Source organism: Podarcis cretensis (assembly GCF_951804945.1).
Source record: "Podarcis cretensis genome assembly, chromosome: 11".
Lineage (NCBI taxonomy): Eukaryota > Metazoa > Chordata > Lepidosauria > Squamata > Lacertidae > Podarcis > Podarcis cretensis.
Window position 1 is genome coordinate 36873961 of NC_137180.1, and position 19602 is coordinate 36893562.

At 41.4% G+C, this 19602-nt stretch overlaps 1 protein-coding gene across 1 annotated transcript in view; it reads left to right on the forward strand.

The window, feature by feature from the left end:
* Positions 1–17441, forward strand: part of SV2C (synaptic vesicle glycoprotein 2C) — an 87411-nt gene extending 69970 nt beyond the window's left edge. Inside the window, exons 7-13 of the mRNA XM_079995485.1 lie at positions 1754–1864; positions 2219–2307; positions 4821–4985; positions 5722–5855; positions 7605–7808; positions 9320–9479; positions 16730–17441. Coding sequence (XP_079851611.1) covers positions 1754–1864; positions 2219–2307; positions 4821–4985; positions 5722–5855; positions 7605–7808; positions 9320–9479; positions 16730–16913 — 1047 coding nt within the window. The 3' untranslated portion in view covers positions 16914–17441. The remainder of the gene's footprint in view (positions 1–1753; positions 1865–2218; positions 2308–4820; positions 4986–5721; positions 5856–7604; positions 7809–9319; positions 9480–16729) is intronic.
* Positions 17442–19602: the final 2161 nt, after the last annotated feature.

Consider the following 19602-nt stretch of genomic DNA (forward strand, 5'->3'; position numbering starts at 1 on the left):
ACTGGATGCTGGCCGAAACAGCTCTTCAACGACGTTGCTCCCACAACCTGGGACCGGGCTGACTGGCCTTTATCTTCTCTGAGGCCAGGGGCGGTCCCGGCCTCCAGGAGACCCGCCTCTCCTGGCCTTAAGGCGAGCACTCCTCCTGGGAGAAACCAGTTCCCTTTGCCTCTCTGCCCTGAGCCTCTGCAGTTCAGGAGAGGCTGAAGGGTTACTGGACCCAGGGGGAGACTCACCTGTAGGCACTGAGTCCTCAACCACCTCTGGAGCCAGAGTGGATTCACCTGGTGCCTGCTCCTGAGGATCCGGCACAGGTGCAGGCGCTTCAGAATCAAGGCCCTGCCCCAGCTCAGCCGGCCCTGGAGGCGGGGACTCCTGTGCAGGCTGGGATTCCTCCGGTTCAGCCTCTGAATCGGATTCCCAGGCCATCACAAGCTGGGACGGAGCAACGGGAGCTCACCCCATCATGTTGATTCGGACCTCTGACCTCCCAATTGGCAAGCCCAAGAGGCTCTGTGGTTTAGACCACAGTGCCACCTGCTCCCTATTAATGGCTATGTAGTAGCACCTTCACTGTGTCTCTGAGTACCAATTGCTGGGATGGACAAACAGGAATAATGCTTTTGTGCTTATAAGTTCTCACTGGCATCAGATAGGCCATTTTGTACACTGGGTGGGCATTTGGTTTTATCCAGCAGGACTTTTCTTATGTTTAATGCTATCCATATATTTTTGTGTAATGTAAAAAAGTTCTGCTCAGTAATTACAGAAGCAGGTGTTTGGTACTTTCCAAAAGCGTTTTCACTTAGAATAACAAATTTTCGTTTAGAATAACAAAAGGGTATTGTTCAAACCAAGACTTAATATCTATCTATCTATCTATCTATCTATCTATCTATCTATCTATCTATCATCTATCTAAATGTGGCAACTAGGTTCATAATAGCCAAACTTTTTTAAAAAAAGAATAGTTTTGTGAATTAACAAGTAAAGGAGCACAGGGATATTTTAATAAGAAAGAATGAATTTTTGTAAGAAAGTATTTTTGTAAAAAATATTATCTTTGTATTTATTTTGTCTTATCTTGATTTCATATGAAGCTGTGATATTGCCTTTTTCATTATATTTTTGCTGGGATGGGGATGCCTTCATTTTGTAAAAACATATTAAGAAATGCATAGGTGAGTTGGATGTTAATCAGCTATCTCAATAATGTTCAGCAAAATAACCCATTCCCTGTCTACTCCTATATATGCCTACAGTGGTACCTCCGTTTACTAACTTAATTCAATCCGGAAGTCCGTTCTTACACTGAAAACATTCTTAAACCGAGGTGCGCTTTTCCCAATGAGGCTTCTCGCCACCGGTGCCCATCCACCGGTCGGCTTCCGTTTGTTTTTCGGGGCAAAGTTTGCTAGCCGGAACACCTACTTCCAGTTTTGCGGAGTGCATTGCCCGAATTGTTCGTTAACAGAACTGTTCTTAGACAGAGGTATGACTGTTCTCAGAAGTTCCAGTGAGTTCACTGGGGCTTAATTTGGATTGCATGCTAAGTTGCTCTTGCCTTGATATTGCATACCATTCTGTGCAGTTGCCCTTCATGACACAAAAATCCAGCTTCCCTTTCTTTCTAGAAGCTTTAGACACGGTTCATTCCCATCATGAAGTTGTTTGCCTATCCTTATTTGGATAACATCAAATAATGTTTGCTAAGGGGAAAGAACATAAAAATCTTTTTTTGTGCCTTACATAGGTTAACAGGATAAAAACTCCTAAGCAAATAGATGAGTTTATAGAAATAGAAAGCGATACAGGAACCTGGTACAAGCGGTGCTATGTCAGAGTGCGTACAGAGCTGGATGGTGTAAGTAATTAATTTGAAAAATATTATTTGCACTGAATATGAAAGCAGAACTATAGAAATGTAACCATTGAAGATTGTTGTTAACCTTACAAAAATTATTTGAAGACGATGTGCTTTAGTTTTTTAAAAGAATGAATAAATGTTCTCTGCTGCCATGCTCACCAGGGATGTTCGAGATGATGGTGTCTACTTTGATTTAATACATTGCTTTTATCCAGTGTTTCTTTCCAATAATTTCAATTTAGCATATATGGTTGTTGTTGTTGTTGTTATTATTATTATTATTATTATACTTTTCATAGTACTCTAAATTGAAATTTAAAAATAAATGTTTATTTTCTTCATCTTTCACAGATTTGGTCAACTTTTATGAGGTGTTTCACTTATCCCGTCAAGGACAGTACAACTAAACTTGCAGTAGTATGGTTTACTCTTTCTTTTGGGTAAGAGCAACAAGACACACATGAAGTGGTTGTAATACTGATTAAGCAAAACAGAAAAGAAAGAAATAGAGCAATTTTTGTCAAGTATTAATTTTTCACAGCTGTCAATAGAAGATCATGTCTTATTAGAATGATAAGTAATGGAAAGAGAAATAATAGATGGCTTCACAGCTGCATACTATAAAAAGGTTTTATTCAGTACTAGTAAAATCTCTGAGTAAAGTAATTACAGTGGTACCTCAGGTTACATACGCTTCAGGTTACAGACGCTTCAGATTACAGACTCCACTAACCCAGAAATAGTACCTCGGGTTAAGAACTTTGCTTCAGGATGAGAACAGAAATCGTGCGGCGGCAGCAGTGGGAGGCCCCATTAGCTAAAGTGGTGCTTCAGGTTAAGAACAGTTTCAGGTTAAGAACAGACCTCCGGAATGAATTAAGTACTTAACCTGAGTGTAATGGTTCTAGGGGTTGCTCGTGCGTAAATCGTCGCCACACCTGGCTGAGTCACCTGGGTGAACCCTTTCTGTCCGGACAGCCACTCATCCGTGGCTGTCTCAGTCGCTGGCAGTATCCGTCAGTGGGCGTTTCTTGAACTTCTTCCAGCAAAGAAGTTCTTTGACACCAAGTCTCCGCCTACTCTCCCTGCGCGGAAGTCTTCTGTGCAGGGAGGGTGTGGGCAGTGGAGGACCCGTGCTCTCCCCGCTGGTCTCCGGCGAGGAGTCATGGAGACTCCTCACCAATTCCCCCATCTGCCCCCCCTCCACTGGTGCTACGCTGATTTCCTTCCCCCGCAGATGGGCTGCCTCTCTCCCTCCTGGGACGCTCTCCGGCATCCCTCTGGAGCCCTCCCTCCTCCTCTGGCTCCGATGGCAGTTCCCTGACACTGAGGTACCACTGTAATCAAATTATGGAAATGAGGGTCATACAGGAGACCTCAAAAGCTACAGTTATAATTGTTGTTCCCAAAGAGTGGAAGTACTTTGCACTAGTCACTGTGTATTGGCGAAAATATCGGTTAAACCAGGCATGGCCAAACTTGGCCCTCCAGATGTTTTGGGGCTACAGTTCCCACCATCCCTGACCACTGGTCCTGTTAGCTAGGGATGGTGGGAGTCGTAATCCCAAAACATCTGGAGGGCCAAGTTTCGCCATGCCTGAGTTAAACACAGTCTATAAGATATTGACAGGCATTTTTTTTGGGGGGGGGGAATAGTATAATCAGTAAATCTGACCACTTAGGCTTCATTTGGCAAAGAAAGATGAAGAATAATATTTGGTAAATTTTACATATTACAGATTATACTTCAAACATAATGTAGGAAGTAATATTACAATTTCTCAATGCAAAAAAGGCATTTGATAATGTTGAATGCCCCTTTTTAGTTGAGAATTTTTTTCTCCAGTTTTGGATAAAAATTTAACATGGATTCAAGCAATTTATACAGATTCTCAAGCCAAAGTCTGTGTAAATATGGTTGTGGCCAGATGCAACTTAGCAGTTCACAATATATTCAGAACTGACATAAACAATTCTGACTTTATTATAATTTAGTAATTCTTCCAAACAGAATCCAACATTGTGTAAGTGATTCTTAGCAGTAGCTTTTAGAAATGACAGTGACCAATGTTTTTACATATGGAGTTTTTCTTCCTATTCCTCTCTCTGAAACACACTTAAGTTTGGTGTTGTATAAAGTAACTCCAGAACATAGAAAGAATTACAGATATCAAAGAGAGCATTTCCTCCAATATAAAGCTATGAGGTAAAAAACACATTAACACAAAATGGATTGTTTTGGATGTAGCATTAAACCATGGTTTAGTGTTACAAGAATGATACCTAGGCTGCGCTAGGCTCATATGTTTCTTCCTTTGGGGGGGGCACAGCTGTGATACAGAATACAGAAGCATTTGCTTTTATTTTTGCTTAGCTGAATTTTGTAGTGTCATCCCTACCAGAAGAAACTGCTGTTAATCTTGCCTCTGGTTAATAGAAACAAGGCAGCTTCAAAACATATTTAATGAAGTTGGTTTGTTTTCACTAACCAGAGTTAAGATTAATCATGGTTTAAGGTTTGGACAACCTGCTAAATTATGGTTAATGAATGAATGAATCTTTATTTGCATCAGCCACCAGCCATAGCATTAAAACAAAATGCAGTATACAGAGGATAAAGGTAAAAAGTTAACTATATAAAATACATTTGGGAGTTTGGATCAATAGTCAAATAATGGATGTTATTCTTATAGGAATTGAGCTTCAGATTCCCTCGTGACCATGTTGGGGGCAACATGCAAGCTCAAGGAATAATTTGGCTTCTCAGCACTAAATGGCAGTTTGTTATTATTTCCAAATGCAGCCAGTTTATTTTAAAACATCACTTGTTTATCAGTGTATATTCAACAAAACACAAGTGTATTGTGTGTTTCAGCAAAGTTTTAAAAAATCTAATTCTTCTGTACCGCTTTGACACTAGATTCATTGAAATTGTATCTATTGCTTTTCACAGATACTATGGATTGTCAGTCTGGTTTCCAGATGTGATTAAGCATCTACAAGCAGATGAGTATGCTTCTAGAAGGAAGAGTTTTGAAAATGAGATAATAAAAGACTTTGACTTCAACTTTACTTTGGAAAATCAGATTCACTACAATGGAACATTCGTCAATGACAGGTTGAGCGAAATAAATTAAATCAGAATTAACTTTATGAAATAAAGAAATAGTAGTGTGCATCGATATCCAGACTCCTCCCCATCCTCCTACAATCAGTCTTCATCCTTAATATTTGTTATGGTTCCTTTGACCATGCTGACTTTGAAGATACTACTTCCATAGTTTGAATTACTAGCATGCAACATTTGAATTGAGTGATGAATTATTGGCATCCATCTGTCTTGAGAGACAATGGAGTACGCCTCTGGGGTGAAGCCAAACTGCTGCATCAGTAACACTAAAGTGAACCATGGGGTGCGAGCCTGGGTAGTCTGTATGGAGGTCCTGGGCCACCCAGACCACAAGACCTCCATCTCAACCTCACTGATGTGGTCCAAAGGAAAGCAGAGCAATACATTTGGCACCAGCTTGGCTGCAGGAGCTGCCAGAAGGAGGTATGCAAGGTGCCATACAACTGTCTTAGGGACTCCACTCCATATTTGAGTAGGATTTATTCCTTAGGGGTGTATGAGGTGTTAGGCGAGGAACACATTGTGCTCCTTCTGGGGTAGTTTGTCCACCTTTGGCCCCTACCCTACACTAAGCTCTCACCTGTGGCTCCTAGAAGCTGTCAGCATCCAACAGTGGCCATATTCCCGGAAATGGCTTCGACAGGCCAGCTAAACCAGGTGAGGGTAGCCTCTTGTTCATGATGACCATAAAAATCTGACTGTAAAAATCTCTTCTGTTCTTCAGGTTCACAATGATGAAATTCAAAGCGGTTACATTTCAAGATACTGTCTTTAACACCTGTTATTTTGAAGATGTTACTACACTGAATACGTATTTCAGGAACTGCACTTTTGTGAGGAGCATTTTCTTCAACACAGGTATGCTTTGCAGGAAGGAAGCTCATTGTTTGCGGTCCAAATTCATGGGGGCTCCATTTTCTCAGGCATTTCTTTCCAGGAGTAAAGCAGTTATAGATGATTGCAATGAAATACAAGACAAGTTTTTTTTTTTTTAAAAAAAAAACACTTTCTCTGTGTTCCTACTAACTGTTTTATGTTGAATTGATATCTGGGCTTGTAAACTCTACCATGCCATCTATGTTATGGCCAAGCTTCCATGTCCATTTTAATGAGTAAGCATGGGGAGGTTTAGCTGCACCTGGTGTATAAAATGAAGGAAAGAACCCAGCCATCCAACCCTGAACCCCTCTGTCATGAAGCAGTTTCTGAGGCTCTCTGCTTATTGAATCATGGGGAAAGGGTAAAACCTTGGCAGCTGAGGTCAGGTTGGGTCAGGTCAGGTCAAACTTCTATGCTTATGGTCAAAGCCCTTTGCAAAAATTCAGACAGGCTCAGAGATATATTAGGCTACAAATCACTGAGGTATTTGAGTCAACAGTGGGAGGGAACATTCATGATTTCAAATGGCTATCTATCTTCTATGTATGTGGTCATTTATTTGTGTAATGTGTAAACCACTCTGCACATTCTGACATCTGTGCCTTTGGGTTATTGCGGAGCTTCTTCCTTTCAGAAGGTGCATTGCAAGTAATAGGAACTTGGGACTTCTATGAGGCAGAACACCCCCCCCCCCCACACACACTTCTAGAATCCCCAGCCCAGTTTTCTTTTGATACACAAGAAGATTTGATTTGATTTAAAATGTCTATATATCACAGTTCCAAAGCAATTTACAGTAATAATTCTTAAAAAACAAAACAAAAATACAGTTAAAAAACAGATTAACAGCAGCAAGAAAGGTATCTACAATCAGAAAGACAAGCTACCAGTTACTCATCCAAAGCCTTAGATGATAAAAAGGTATTAAGCTGTCATCTAAATCATAACAGGATTGGTGCCTTCTCCAGCCTGCCTGAGGATTATACGTAAGCAGGGCCCTGTACCTGAAAAAGCCCCCTCTGGGATCCCCATCCATTTGACCTCTTGAAGGCAGGGCACTTTGAGACCCAAACGGGACATCAATGCAATTAGCACATACCTTTCTTCTAATGTAAATAGCAGCTGTGGGTGGTTGAGAAAGCATTGGGACCATGAAAATATTAAAATCTTGGCTTACCAGAACTTTTGCAGAGAACTAAAGAGTTAACATGATTCAGTACTGGTCAGTGAGGCAGTAAAGAATTTGTGGCATTGCATATCTGGCTTCTAGCTGGCCCAAAGCAGGATGGGGCGGGGCATGGCGGGGAAGCAGAAGCAGCAGATTTATTTATTTTTATTTTTGGGAAGCTTCAGTCCTACATTGGATAAGGAGATCATAATCCTCCCCAAAAAAGCCATTGAGTGTGACTTGTGAATAATGGGTGTGAATAATGTTACAGTGCAGTCCTATATAGATCTACTCAGAAGTTCCATTGAGTTTAATGGGACTTACTCCCTGAGATGCAGATCACACCAATCTGCCACTAGGTTCTGCATATGACTGTCCTGGAAGCATATAGTATTGACAATTACATCTAATTCGTTATCTGAAAAAAGTCCATTTATACCACTTACAAAAGTTTGTTGTTGTTGTTTTCTATCAGTTTTTGAAATGTTTTAAAACAGATGAATTCCTAATATGAACAGATTGTGAATTCCTGATATTGTTCATTTTCTTCATTTCCATAGATCTTGAACCATATAAATATCCTGGCAGTCAATTTGTAAACTGCACATTCATTCACAACAAGACAGGATGTCAAATATCCTTTGATGATGATTACAGTGCCTATTGGATTTATTTCGTTAATTTCCTGGGGACTTTAGCTGTACTACCAGGGAATATCGTCTCCGCTCTTCTGATGGACAGAATTGGGCGTTTAACAATGTTAGGTATGAACTTTGCATGAAAATGGGTTTTAAAAAATATTATCCTGCACAACCCTACTTTTAAGAGTTTCCCGCGAGGGGAGGGATAACTGTTTCCTCAAAAATATTTAATTGGTATATTCGAAATACCCTTCAAAAATATTTGAACATAATCTCCTGGAAGTTTCTGTGAGGTGGGAACTGGGGTGGCTGGTAAGGTTGGGGCTGTGCCCTTGCACTGACAGAAGCACTGCCACCAATCTGTCGCTCTCACTGGGGCACCCAGACTCAAAGACCTGTAGAGTTGGAACATGCATGACTCTGTCCAATCAAGCAGCAATAGCGCAGCTGTTGGGAGTGACTCTTCCCTATCCTCTACTCATGAACTCTGCAGAGAAACAGAAAGAAGTCTAGCTAATTATCTTTACAAGTCCAGGGTAAAATTGGACAAGCCAGTGGCTTTGTTTATTTGTAATTGCAGAAGGTTGTGTGCCTGAGCCAAGGAATGGTTCTATGGACAGTGCAAGCCTATATATGTATATTCAGAAGTAAATCCTACTGAGTTCAGTGGGACTCATTTCCAGGTAGCTAGACATAGTCTTTCTCTCTTTTTTTCCCTATTCAGTAGCAACCCACAGCCCACACTAGCCGATTCCAAAAAAGCTGCTTTTTCACTTGCATGCTGAAAGATTTGGATATTTGTGTTTCATTTTCCTGTGAGTGGGAAAGCAGCTCAGGGTTGCTTGACTGGGGGAAATGGTGAGAGGAAATGATTCGGCAACCTTCTTGCTTTTCCTTTGATCAAACTCACAAGCTCCTCCTCCCTTTCCTTTTTAAATAGCCAGGAAATTGTTGCAGAGGTGTCTGGCGTATTTATTATTATTTATTAAATTTGTATATTGTTCTATACCCATAGATCTCAGTGTGGTTTACAACACAAATATATAAAAAATAGAGTGGTTCTAAAATCACTTCTATAGGCAAACTAATCACTCTTTGTCACTAGTACTCAAATCTTTAGCATTCCAGACTGGGCAGAGCATTCTCAAGGTGCAGAACTTGTTCCCTTGGTGTTCCTAGGTCCAACTGGGCCCTTATAACCTCCCTGAACAAACTGCCCCTCCAAGGCAGTTAAGGTAGCCCTCTGGCATGGAGCCTAGCATTCTGTAACTTCTCTGTTAGTTTCTGCCAGGAAAGGGTGCACCAGTGAGCAGTGTTTTGGGGGCTGCAAGAACCTTGGTGACAAGAGTGCCTTGGTGACAGATTCCCTTGGGAATCTGGCTCAGGGATTGCTGTATTTAGGGGTCTTTGCCTTTCAGAGGCTCCTACCTGTTGGGTTCAGACTTGATGTCATGGGCTATTCGCCTAGGTCCAGTAATTCTACAGGTGCTTCTGGCTCTCACAGCCTGCCTCAACACTTTGCGTTGATATCCAGGATACTGTTTGTGATTTGGAGTCATGACAGCCTTATGGCATTTCTTTGAAAGGCTCGTGACAAAATCAATAGTGATTCTTTCCTTTCCCCTTGAATGCAGGTGGTTCTATGATTCTTTCTGGAATTAGCTGCTTCTTCCTGTGGTTTGGTACAAGTGAATCCATGATGATAGGCATGCTGTGTCTGTACAACGGCCTCACCATCTCGGCGTGGAACTCCCTTGATGTTATCACTGTGGAGCTTTATCCTTCAGACAGGAGGTATACTCTTAAATACTTGGCTTTCTAAAGCATTCTGAATATAATTCAGAAACATGTTAGCCACAGATTAAAAGATCAGAACCTCTTATTAATGGTTTGTGTGTCTTTAAAGGAGACAAATAGGTAGGAATAAACAGGTAATTTTCATAACGGAAGCAAGTAAGTACTTGGGTCCTCTGATGGTGTGCATTTGGGACCAGGGCTATTTGACGTATTCATAAATTATCTGGACTTAGAGTGAACAGTATATTTCCTAAGCCTTTGCTCTGACATTGACCACTGTCAGGCAATGTACTAAGCTGCACAGACAATTTGGATTAACCCCAGTGCAGCTATTGTTACAGTCAGCAGCAGATAAACTTCAACCTTTTGCTTTCAGATTAGTAGTGCTGTGGTTATTTATAAATCAAAAGCACTTTGCTTTTATAGCATTTTGTTTTTATAAAACTTCCTCAAAGTGTCCCACTATCAAGCTTTAATGTAGTATTAAAATAAACCCTCTTTAGAAGGGAGCCTTTTCCCTTTTTAGAATTTATGAACATAATGGCCACAATCAAAGAGTTAGGAGCACTTAAGCCCCTCTCCTCTCCCTGTTGCCCTTGCAGTTCTCATTTAAGAAAAATGTTCACACAGTTCAACATCAAAATAGGAGAAGAAAACCTCAGGGTGCTGAAGGTTGATTCATTTGAAAAACAAACAAACCCTTCGGTAAATGTGGCATCTAATATGTTTTAAGCAGTAACTCTTCGTCGGTGACAATGATATATGCCAATTTTCTTTTTCCCCAAAATTTTTTTTTATTGATTTTCCACATTTATCACAAAACAACATAACAAAACACACAACAAAGAAAAACACATTACACTACAAAACTAAACACAAATAAATTTTTTTTCTTCAAATACCTAATTCTCATTACATTGATAACTGACTTCCTCAAATCCCCTCTAACTGTATTTCATTATGTCACCTGTATAACAGTTCTCCAAATTCATATTTCTAATAATATTAATTCCTTTCATTTACTAACCTCTTGTCCTTTATTAATATTCTAATCCTTAATATTTACTACCCATAGCTGTCAACTTACAGATTTGAAAATAAGGGACCAGCAGCCTTGAAAATAAGGGACCAGCAGCCAAAATAAGGGACCTGCAGCCTCACCTGTTCCAGGCACTCCAGTCTTCCTGTCCCCCTGCAGTCTGGTCAAACTCATGCTGGTAGCTTCGAGAACACTGTCCAACCAATTTTGTAACCAGAGGTTCAACTGAATAGAATCTGAATCACATGCACCACAAGGCCTATGCAGCCTCAACTTAAGATGGCTCCCCGGCCTGGCTTTGCACTGCAAAGTTTGCAGCAGCACGTGCAACAAAATGGCATCCAGCATTCAAAAAACCCCTCAGCTTGCATTAACTAGCCACACACAAGGCATGCTAGCTCCCCCCCCCGGTCATTCTTAGACTTCTTATTGGGTGAGCAACACAGCCAAGCAACACAGTTGGAGCCTCCCTCCTTCCTGGCCGGCAGGGAGGGAGGGAGGGAGGGAGGGAGAGGAGCTGCTTCCTTTGAAATTTAAGGGACATCATTTAAGGGACGTTTAAGGGACATCTATCAATAAGGGACAGCAGTGGGACATGGCGCTGGAATAAGGGACTGTCCCTTCAAATAAGGGACACTTGACAGCTATGTTACTACCACATATTCTTATTCTACCCCTAAGCCTATTTATTACTTCCAAGAATTTTCTATTTATCTTATATCACAATATTTAGCTAGATATTCTTTAAATTTCTTCCAATCCTCTTGTGTCTCCTCTTCCCTGGTCGCGGATTCTTCCAGTCAGGTCAGCCAGCTCCAAAAAGTCCAACATCTTCATCTGCCATTCTTCTATTGATATATGCCAATTTTCAACATGAGAAGTCATTTTATTCTCAGCACTCATTCGTTGTTTTACCACAGTTGGTACTGGCTGGTGCCCATTGGGACTAGCAGGGTGGAAAACAGGCCACCAGCATGAGGAGCCAGAACCAATGACAGTCAGAGTCAACTCATTCTAGGTTTCTCCCCATCTGAGCTCTACAAGGGCAGAGTTGTAGCTAAGGAGGAGGACGCTGGTAGCCATGGTTATGTTCTGCACTGGTTGTAAGAAGGTAGGCAGACTGAGGTTGGTGAGGCAGTGACCTGTTTGCCTGCAGACCAGTATCCACTGACCCCCAACTCACCATTGGCAAGGCATGGGGAAGGAAACTATTAATAGGCAGGTCTGGTAGGCTTCTGTAGAGGCATGCCATGTGACTCTTAACTGGTATTTCATTCAACTCTTAAAGTTTTTGAAAAACCCATAGTCAGTCTATTTCTTGGCCCACTGTCTTATATTTCCAAGTGTGAGATGTTTGCAATCCATTCACATCTAAGGCTCACTTGCCATGCTCATGAAACATGGTCATGCGTGTCCTATGCCTAGAAAGGACTGGCCTGAGATGTTTTCTACTTGTCTCATGCTTCCTAGGCATGGGTCCAAGCGGTTTTCTGCTGGTCCTGCCACTTTCCCCAGGAAAACCCACTCTTTAGCATTTCATCAGAACAAATGTCAATCTGCAGCAAACCCAATTGATGTTTGCTCTGATTAAGCGGTAATGGTCAGATTTTCATGGAGGAAAGCAGCAGAACAAGCAGAAGTTTGGATCAGCCCTTAAGTGAACTATTTTGAGCTGCCTTGCAGATGCAAGTCATAAACCCTTCAAATATAAACCATGATACATAAATGGTTTTTCACATGATAAACACAAACCGTCCAAGAATGGGAATTGAAGCAAGCAGATGCATTTGTTTCATGTTTCTTCTGGCTAGTTCAAGCTCCATTTGGTGGGTACATGGCATTTATTCTGTCTTGAGAACGAATTGATGGACTCTTGGCACTAAAAAAAATACTGCATTTTGCTTGTGTTTTATTACAACCATTTAATAAGCTAACTAATTGAATATCTTTGTCTACTTGCATTGGGTTTTTGCACTTCATTTTGTGTTAGGATACACCAGGGTTTCCCAAACTTGGGTCTCCACCTGTTTTTGGACTATAATTTCCATCATCCATAACCATTGGTCCTGGTAGCTAGGGTCCCCAGGGATGGTGGGAAAAATGTAGTCTAAAACCAGCTGGAAACCCTGGGATACACCTTCATTGTTGGTGTAGGCCCAACTACCACCCTTTTCTGTTTGATTTAGGGAGGGAACAAATTTATTAGCTGTTCAGTAGAGTCTTCTCTTAGTACTGTGGCCCTCCAGATGTTGCTGGAGTAGAATTCCCATCTTTTCAGACCATTGGCTTTGCTGGTTTGGGGCTGATGAGTCGGTAGATCAACATCTGGTTTCCCCACCCCCACCTTAATACCTTCTTTTTTAACCCCCCAAATTTCTCCTTTCTTGGTTGTAAATTTATTTATGGGCTATGATAAACCCTGTCTTTAAACTAACCTATAATGTCATAATTTTGAAGTGTGAGTTTTTACTGCCACCTTGTGGAAATGGAATACAAGAGTGTCCAATTCAGTTTCTAATCATATTATCCACTCATGGCATATAATGTTATCCAAAGGCAAAACTGATGACACTCCTGTACTCTTTAGCCTAAGGTTACCAGATTCCCCCCCCCCCAATGAATCTGGGGACACTTTTCAACTTCAATGGATTTTGTAATGGGACTGATTTGTAAATCCGGGGACTGTCCCCGGGAAATGGGGACATCTGGTAACCTTACTTTAGCTTCTTTTTATGGCTTAGGCAACGATCAGATCCTGTTTCTCTGTGAAGCAAGCTGTAATAATGCATTCCAGAAGCTCTGCCTGGCTGTAGTTTTTCACCAAACACATATAAAACGTCGTCAGTCTTGCTAGTTATTTAATAAAAAAATATTTATTTCCTCCATTTACTCTACATCTCACCTCCTGTTGCCTTGGGAAGTCTTTTGAAATTCTAGGCTGACACATTGCCATATTTTCTTCTGTTCCACATCTGTGGTTTCAGACTAGAAGTACTAAAGAATCATATCACACCCTCACTGTGGGTTTTTTCCTTTTTCTTTCATATTTTATTATATTCTCTTTCTGGTCAGACAGAGTGTGGAATTTTACCCTGCTTATCTGTCCACGGCTCTTCTAATCTTTCTTGGCTGTCTTTATTTGTAGGCTACTGCAGTGTATTTTGCTTCAGATATGATCTCAGGGAAGACTTATATGTAATATAATCCTGATTTTTCTCCCCCAATCCGCTGCCTTGAACTTGCACTCTGCAGTAGCTGGTGTCAGATAATCTCAGCAGGTATAGCTTTTAAAGGCTTTAAAATACAGGGGGAAACCCATTTTATTAACTTGTTCAGTTTTCTGAATGTGGAACCAGAAACTTCTCTCAAACCCCAACCTTGGGATCTAAATAAATACTCACTAGGTGCCTTACAAGGCAGTTTGCCTTCCTTAGTGCTAAATTAACTGCATATTTGGATGGTGGAAATCTTAATAAATCCTCACGAAAGTTCCTATTAAGTAACTTGGCCAATCCCAAAAACATCAAGTGCTGCACACTATCAAATTTCTGCATCTGAGAAATTCTGAGATTAAAAAAGAGCCTCTCCTTGAGATCCTGGAGAGCCCCTGCCAGTCGGAGTAGATAAAACTGGGGTAGATAGGCAAATCATTCATTCATTCATTCATTCATTCATTCATTCATATCCCGCCCTTCTGGCTAGGTTTCCCCAGCCACTCTGGGCAGCTTCCAACAAAAGATTAAAAATACATTAAAACATCAGTCATTAAAAGCTTCCCTAAACAGGGCTGCCTTAGAAATGTCTTCTAAATGTCAGGTAGTTGTTTATTTCCTTGACATCTGATGGGAGGGCGTTCCACAGGGCAGGTGCCACTACGGAGAAGGCCCTCTGCCTGGTTCCCTGTAACCTCCCTTCTTACAGTGAGGAAACCGCCAGAAGGTCCTCGGAGTTGGACCTCAGTGTCCAGGCTGAACAATGGGGGTGGAGACGCTTCTTCAGGGATACTGGGCCAAGGCCGTTTAGGGCTTTAAAGGTCAGCACCAACACTTTGAATTGTGTTCGGAAATGTACTGGAAACGTACCTTCACCTGGTACAGGGCAGATTCCTGTGGACACATTTGCACCTTGCCATGCTGTCATCCACTACTGGCCAATAGACACCAAACTGAGTAGCAGTTGGAGGCAATGCTTCCTTAGAGAATAAAAGTATGCAGCTTAAGTGTTGCATATTCAAGCAGGGAGAAGGTTTTTTTCAGAGGCATGCAAATGATTCAAGTAAACAAGTTCTACTGAAGTATATTTCCCTTTCCTGTTCTTATCTGCATGTATTTAAGGATATAAGGTCAGCCTCATTCTCCCTCTCCCCCCTTTAAAGCAGTGTTTCGCAACTAGGACCTCTTCCTTTTAAGTTTATACTACCTCTTGGGTCTCCAGCCATCTGTTGAGCAGGTGAGCACATGGAGGTCCTTTAAAAAGCTATGCTTTAAAAAAAAAAAATGAAAGGAAAGAGACTAGAAGAGAATATTCTGCTTTTACTGCTAAAGAGCACGTATTCCTTGCTATTTCCCAAAGGTACAGGATATTCCATCATCTTGGTACTGGTTTTTCAAGCCCCTAATATAAGTACATTTGAACAGATAAAGCTCATGTCCTATCTGGCTGTCATTTCATCAGGATTTCCACAGGTCCCTTAAGTAGGTGGGTCCCTGAAGACATAAATATTTTCTTTTTCTTGAAAGATTACCATCTCCTTGTTCTGTAAACTGGCTCTCTGGCCCTCTGATTTTGACCTAATTGCTAGAGGCTACTTTTATCTGGCAGTCTTGCAAAATAAAAATAAAAAATCAGATGTGAAAGAGAATTCAGCATGGAAGGGCATCAGTGTGTTCTGATTTAAGACTGGTTTTTAAAACTATAATTTGAGTTGGAAATAAAGGAACAAGATGTAATATATATAGAGAGAGTGTGTGTGTGTGAGAGAGAGATTATTATGTATTGGAAGGCGCTGAATTGCTAACAAGTCAGTGAAATAAAGGCTAAGGGAGAAAAGGCAGCTTAAATACTTTGAACATTAAAAAAAAAGACTTTTCTGTGTTCTCTCCAACCTTCTGAGTGCTGCTTTATGGCAGGGGCTGATGGGAGTTGGAGTCCAGCCACATCTGGAGAGCCACAGGTTCCCCATCCTTATGTCATGTGTTTTTATATAGAAAATGCATGAAAGCTGCATATAGATTATTGTATGTGGCAACTGCACATGCTCTAAGCTCATTTATCTTTTTTGATAGTTACAAGCCTGGAGGATCAGGGGGATGCTATGGACATAATATATCTTGATTCTTCCAGGCTTTTTAATGAATTATTTTTTATTTTAATATGTTTGCTATCTTTTATTTACGTATTATTTTGTTTTTGTAAAAAATCCTGGGAGTTCAGTTGGAGAGCAGTATAAACTTATTTTAAGATAAATTGCTGAGGAAGTGAATTTTCAGCATCTGCCCCAACTTATTTATAAGGCATGAAGTAAGAAGCCTCCAAGTTTGAGGTCTAGGAGCTTCTGGATTGGTCCTGTTCTCTTTATTTAGATCAGTCTCACGGCTGACACAGGGTGTGTTAAGGGGACGTGAAGGTGAGTGAATACTATAGTCCTTTTGCAATCCCAGGATGTCACTGAATTGCAGTGGGGCTGCTCAGTAATTTTCTAGTCGTTGCTGCATCTTCAGCTGACCTTTTTGAGAAAAACCGCCCTCCAGCTTATATTATTTTATAAAACTCAAAGCAAATATTCAGGTTCAAAGGATATTTCACCTGTCGTTTTAGTGCAAAAAGTCTTGGACCTCTGAGTTCTGGCCATTTTCAGGAATAGTATGTAAACCAATGCACCATTTTTCTCTCATGTAGTGGTTAAGAGCGGTAGTCTCGTAATCTGGGGAACCGGGTTCGCGTCTCCACTCCTCCACATGCAGCTGCTGGGTGACCTTGGGCCAGTCACACTTCTTTGAAGTCTCTCAGCCCCACTCACCTCACAGAGTGTTTGTTGTGGGGGAGGAAGGGAAAGGAGAATGTTAGCCGCTTTGAGACTCCTTAAAGGGAGTGAAAGGCGGGATATCAAATCCAAACTCTTCTTCATCTGCTTTCCGCCCCGATAAAACTGTTATTCTTTCCTGTGGTTTTAACTTCTTCTCTTTCTTTCTCTCTTTCTCCCTTTTAGGGCAACAGGCTTTGGCTTTTTAAATGCACTATGCAAAGCAGCAGCTGTCCTTGGAAACCTTATATTTGGTTCCTTCGTTATCATCACCAAATCAATTCCTATCCTCTTGGCTTCCTCGGTTCTAGTATGTGGAGGCTTGGTAGGACTTCGGCTCCCAGACACCAGAACCCAAGTGCTGATGTAACTTGGGAAGGATTGTGGATCAAAAGCCATTTCCAGTTTGTTTTCCTCCCTTTCCAAGTATCAGATCTCCTGGCTGGATGGGCAAAGGCTTCAGATTCTCAGTGCATGGAAGGTGACTGTATAGCAGAACTCCCACTAACATAATGAAATCACTGTAACAGATTTAAGCCCTTTCCCAAGGTGCTTCTTCATTCATTCAACACACAAAAGGGGGGACAGTACCCTGCCTGCTTGCCCAACCCACTCCACCCTCTGACTCTCACACATTCAGCAAAAGTCTGGAGGAGGAAGCCTCCATCGGTAGTCTTCTCTGTGTGATTGAATACCACCCTCTAGTTATACAGGATTCCCAAGTACCGTATTTTTCGCTCTGTAAGAAGCACCAGACCATAAGACGCACCTAGCTTTTGGAGGAGGAAAACAAGAAAAAAAATATTCTGAATCTCAGAAGCCAGAACAACAAGAGGGATCGCTGCGCAGCGAAAGCAGCGATCCCTCTTGCTGTTCTGGCTTCTGGGATAGTTGCGCAGCCTGCCAGTGGCGTAGCGTGGGTTATCAGCACCCGGGGCAAGACAAGTAATTTGCGCCCCCTAACCCATGGATGTGCGCCCCCTAACCCGTGGATTTCCCTAACCCCCAGATGTTGCGCCCGGTGCGGCCGGCCCCCCCTACACTCCCCACGCTACGCCACTGCAGCCTGCATTCACTCCATGAGACGCACACACATTTCCCCTTACTTTTTAGGAGGGAAAAGTGAGTCTTATAGAGCAAAAAATACTGTACTATTAACTGTGTGCATAGTGGCTCACCCTTCATACATTTGCTAAATGTATGAAGGGTGGAGGTGGCATGCACATATTGACATTGGGGGCAGGTCAAGCAGGCACGCCCCCACTTTCTCCTCTGCTTTTGAAGAGGGCTATTGTTCAGCCTTTATAAATTCTACATGGCCCCTTGTATTTCCGGCTAAAAGGGCAGTTCAGTGAAGAATTAGTCGCCTTGACCTCAGCTGAACAACACTAGGGTAAGAATTATGTGAATTGCCCCATTAAGAGTTGCTTGTTTCCAGTCGATCTATTTTAAGTGATTTAAGAGGACAGTTTGCTGAAACAAATCAATAGTTCATATGTGACAGTTTTCCTACAACAAGGTCATCTCTGAACAGGAAAAAAAAGAAGTGTTTTGGAATGAATGTTTTGTTAGCTCATGAGTACCGGGATGTAGGGAAAATGTCACATCTTTTAAAACTGCAACATGAAACTATCCCTGTAGTTTAACACTAATGCTTTCTGTGCCAAAAAGCCACACAAGTGAATATTACTATTTTTAATTAAGCTGATAATAAGTAGAAACTTCAAGGCCTTTCTTAGTAGTAAACGTTAATCTAACAGGAGATACAACATAAAATGGAATGGGCTGCATGACTGTACTTCAACACATATTTCCTGCTTTCTTAGAATAAGGGGTTGTGGGGGAAATGGCATTGCCACTTTCATAAGAAACCATTTTTATGCAAATTCAGGCTGGGCACAAACTGCCTGTTGCTGTTCAATCTGTTAACTATCTAATAACTTACTACATTATCACAGCTGAGCTCCTCACAGGGAAGTAAGGCAAAAGTGTAATAACAGAAACATTTTCTGGATGTGCCATGCTCCTCAAATGATGTTAAGAGTTTCTGTAAAATTGCACTACATGGAAACGTTGCCCCCTTTCCCATGTTGGAAGCAATCAAACAAATAATAGCAATTTTGTGGGATATAAATTGGGTGACTACATTTTTCTTCTTGGTCAGGTGGCTTTACAAATTTATTGGAAAAGGAAAGGCCATCATTCTCAACTGTCCCATCACCTTGCAGTTGATTCACTGCAGTAATACTTCCACCCTGCTTGGATAACACAGGAGTGATTGCAACCTGAGCTAGGCAGAAGCTACAAAATAAAAGACTCTGTCGCACCAGTGTCCTGATGGTGACCTTGTTCATATGTCACTATAAGCCAGAGTACATCATACTGTGACTGTATTGGCCTCTGAAGAGGACCTTAGATCCCCTCTGCTCTTCCCTGGGCTTGTTAGCTCAGCCCGGTGGTGAAGCCTTCTTCCTTAACCATGGTTAAGGTTAACCACGGTTAACCACAGTAAACACAGGATAAACCTTAGCTACAGATAGTGCTTAAAAAGAAGCTTTAAACCTTGGTTAAGCTGCTGCACCACACTGAACTAAAAAGTACAAGAAGGAACAAAGTAACTGCAATCTCCTCCTTGGGAGCCAGCATGTTCACAGTAAACCATGGTTTGGCTCAGTGTAATGTGCAAACGCAGCCAAAGCCATAGTCTTTCTGTAAGATACGGATTAAACCAATGAAAAAGAGACAAAAGTGAGCAGGTCCCACACTGAAAAAATACTCTACTTTCCCCCTCCACTGCAGAATGCCCTTTGCCCAACTGCCAACCCATCTCTAAACTCATAATCACATATTTCCAAAGAAACTTATAAGGCATAATCCAGAAAAAAATGTATGCTTGCCTTAACTATGTGCTTCATTCCAAATGAGTTTGGTGGGATTTACAATAGTTTTACCATCATGTCTACATTTCCATGATTTTCTTCTAAGTAGTTATTAATGTTGCAATATTAATTTAAGCACAGAATTATTGCTTTAGCTGTATATGAGGTTTTTCAAGTGCA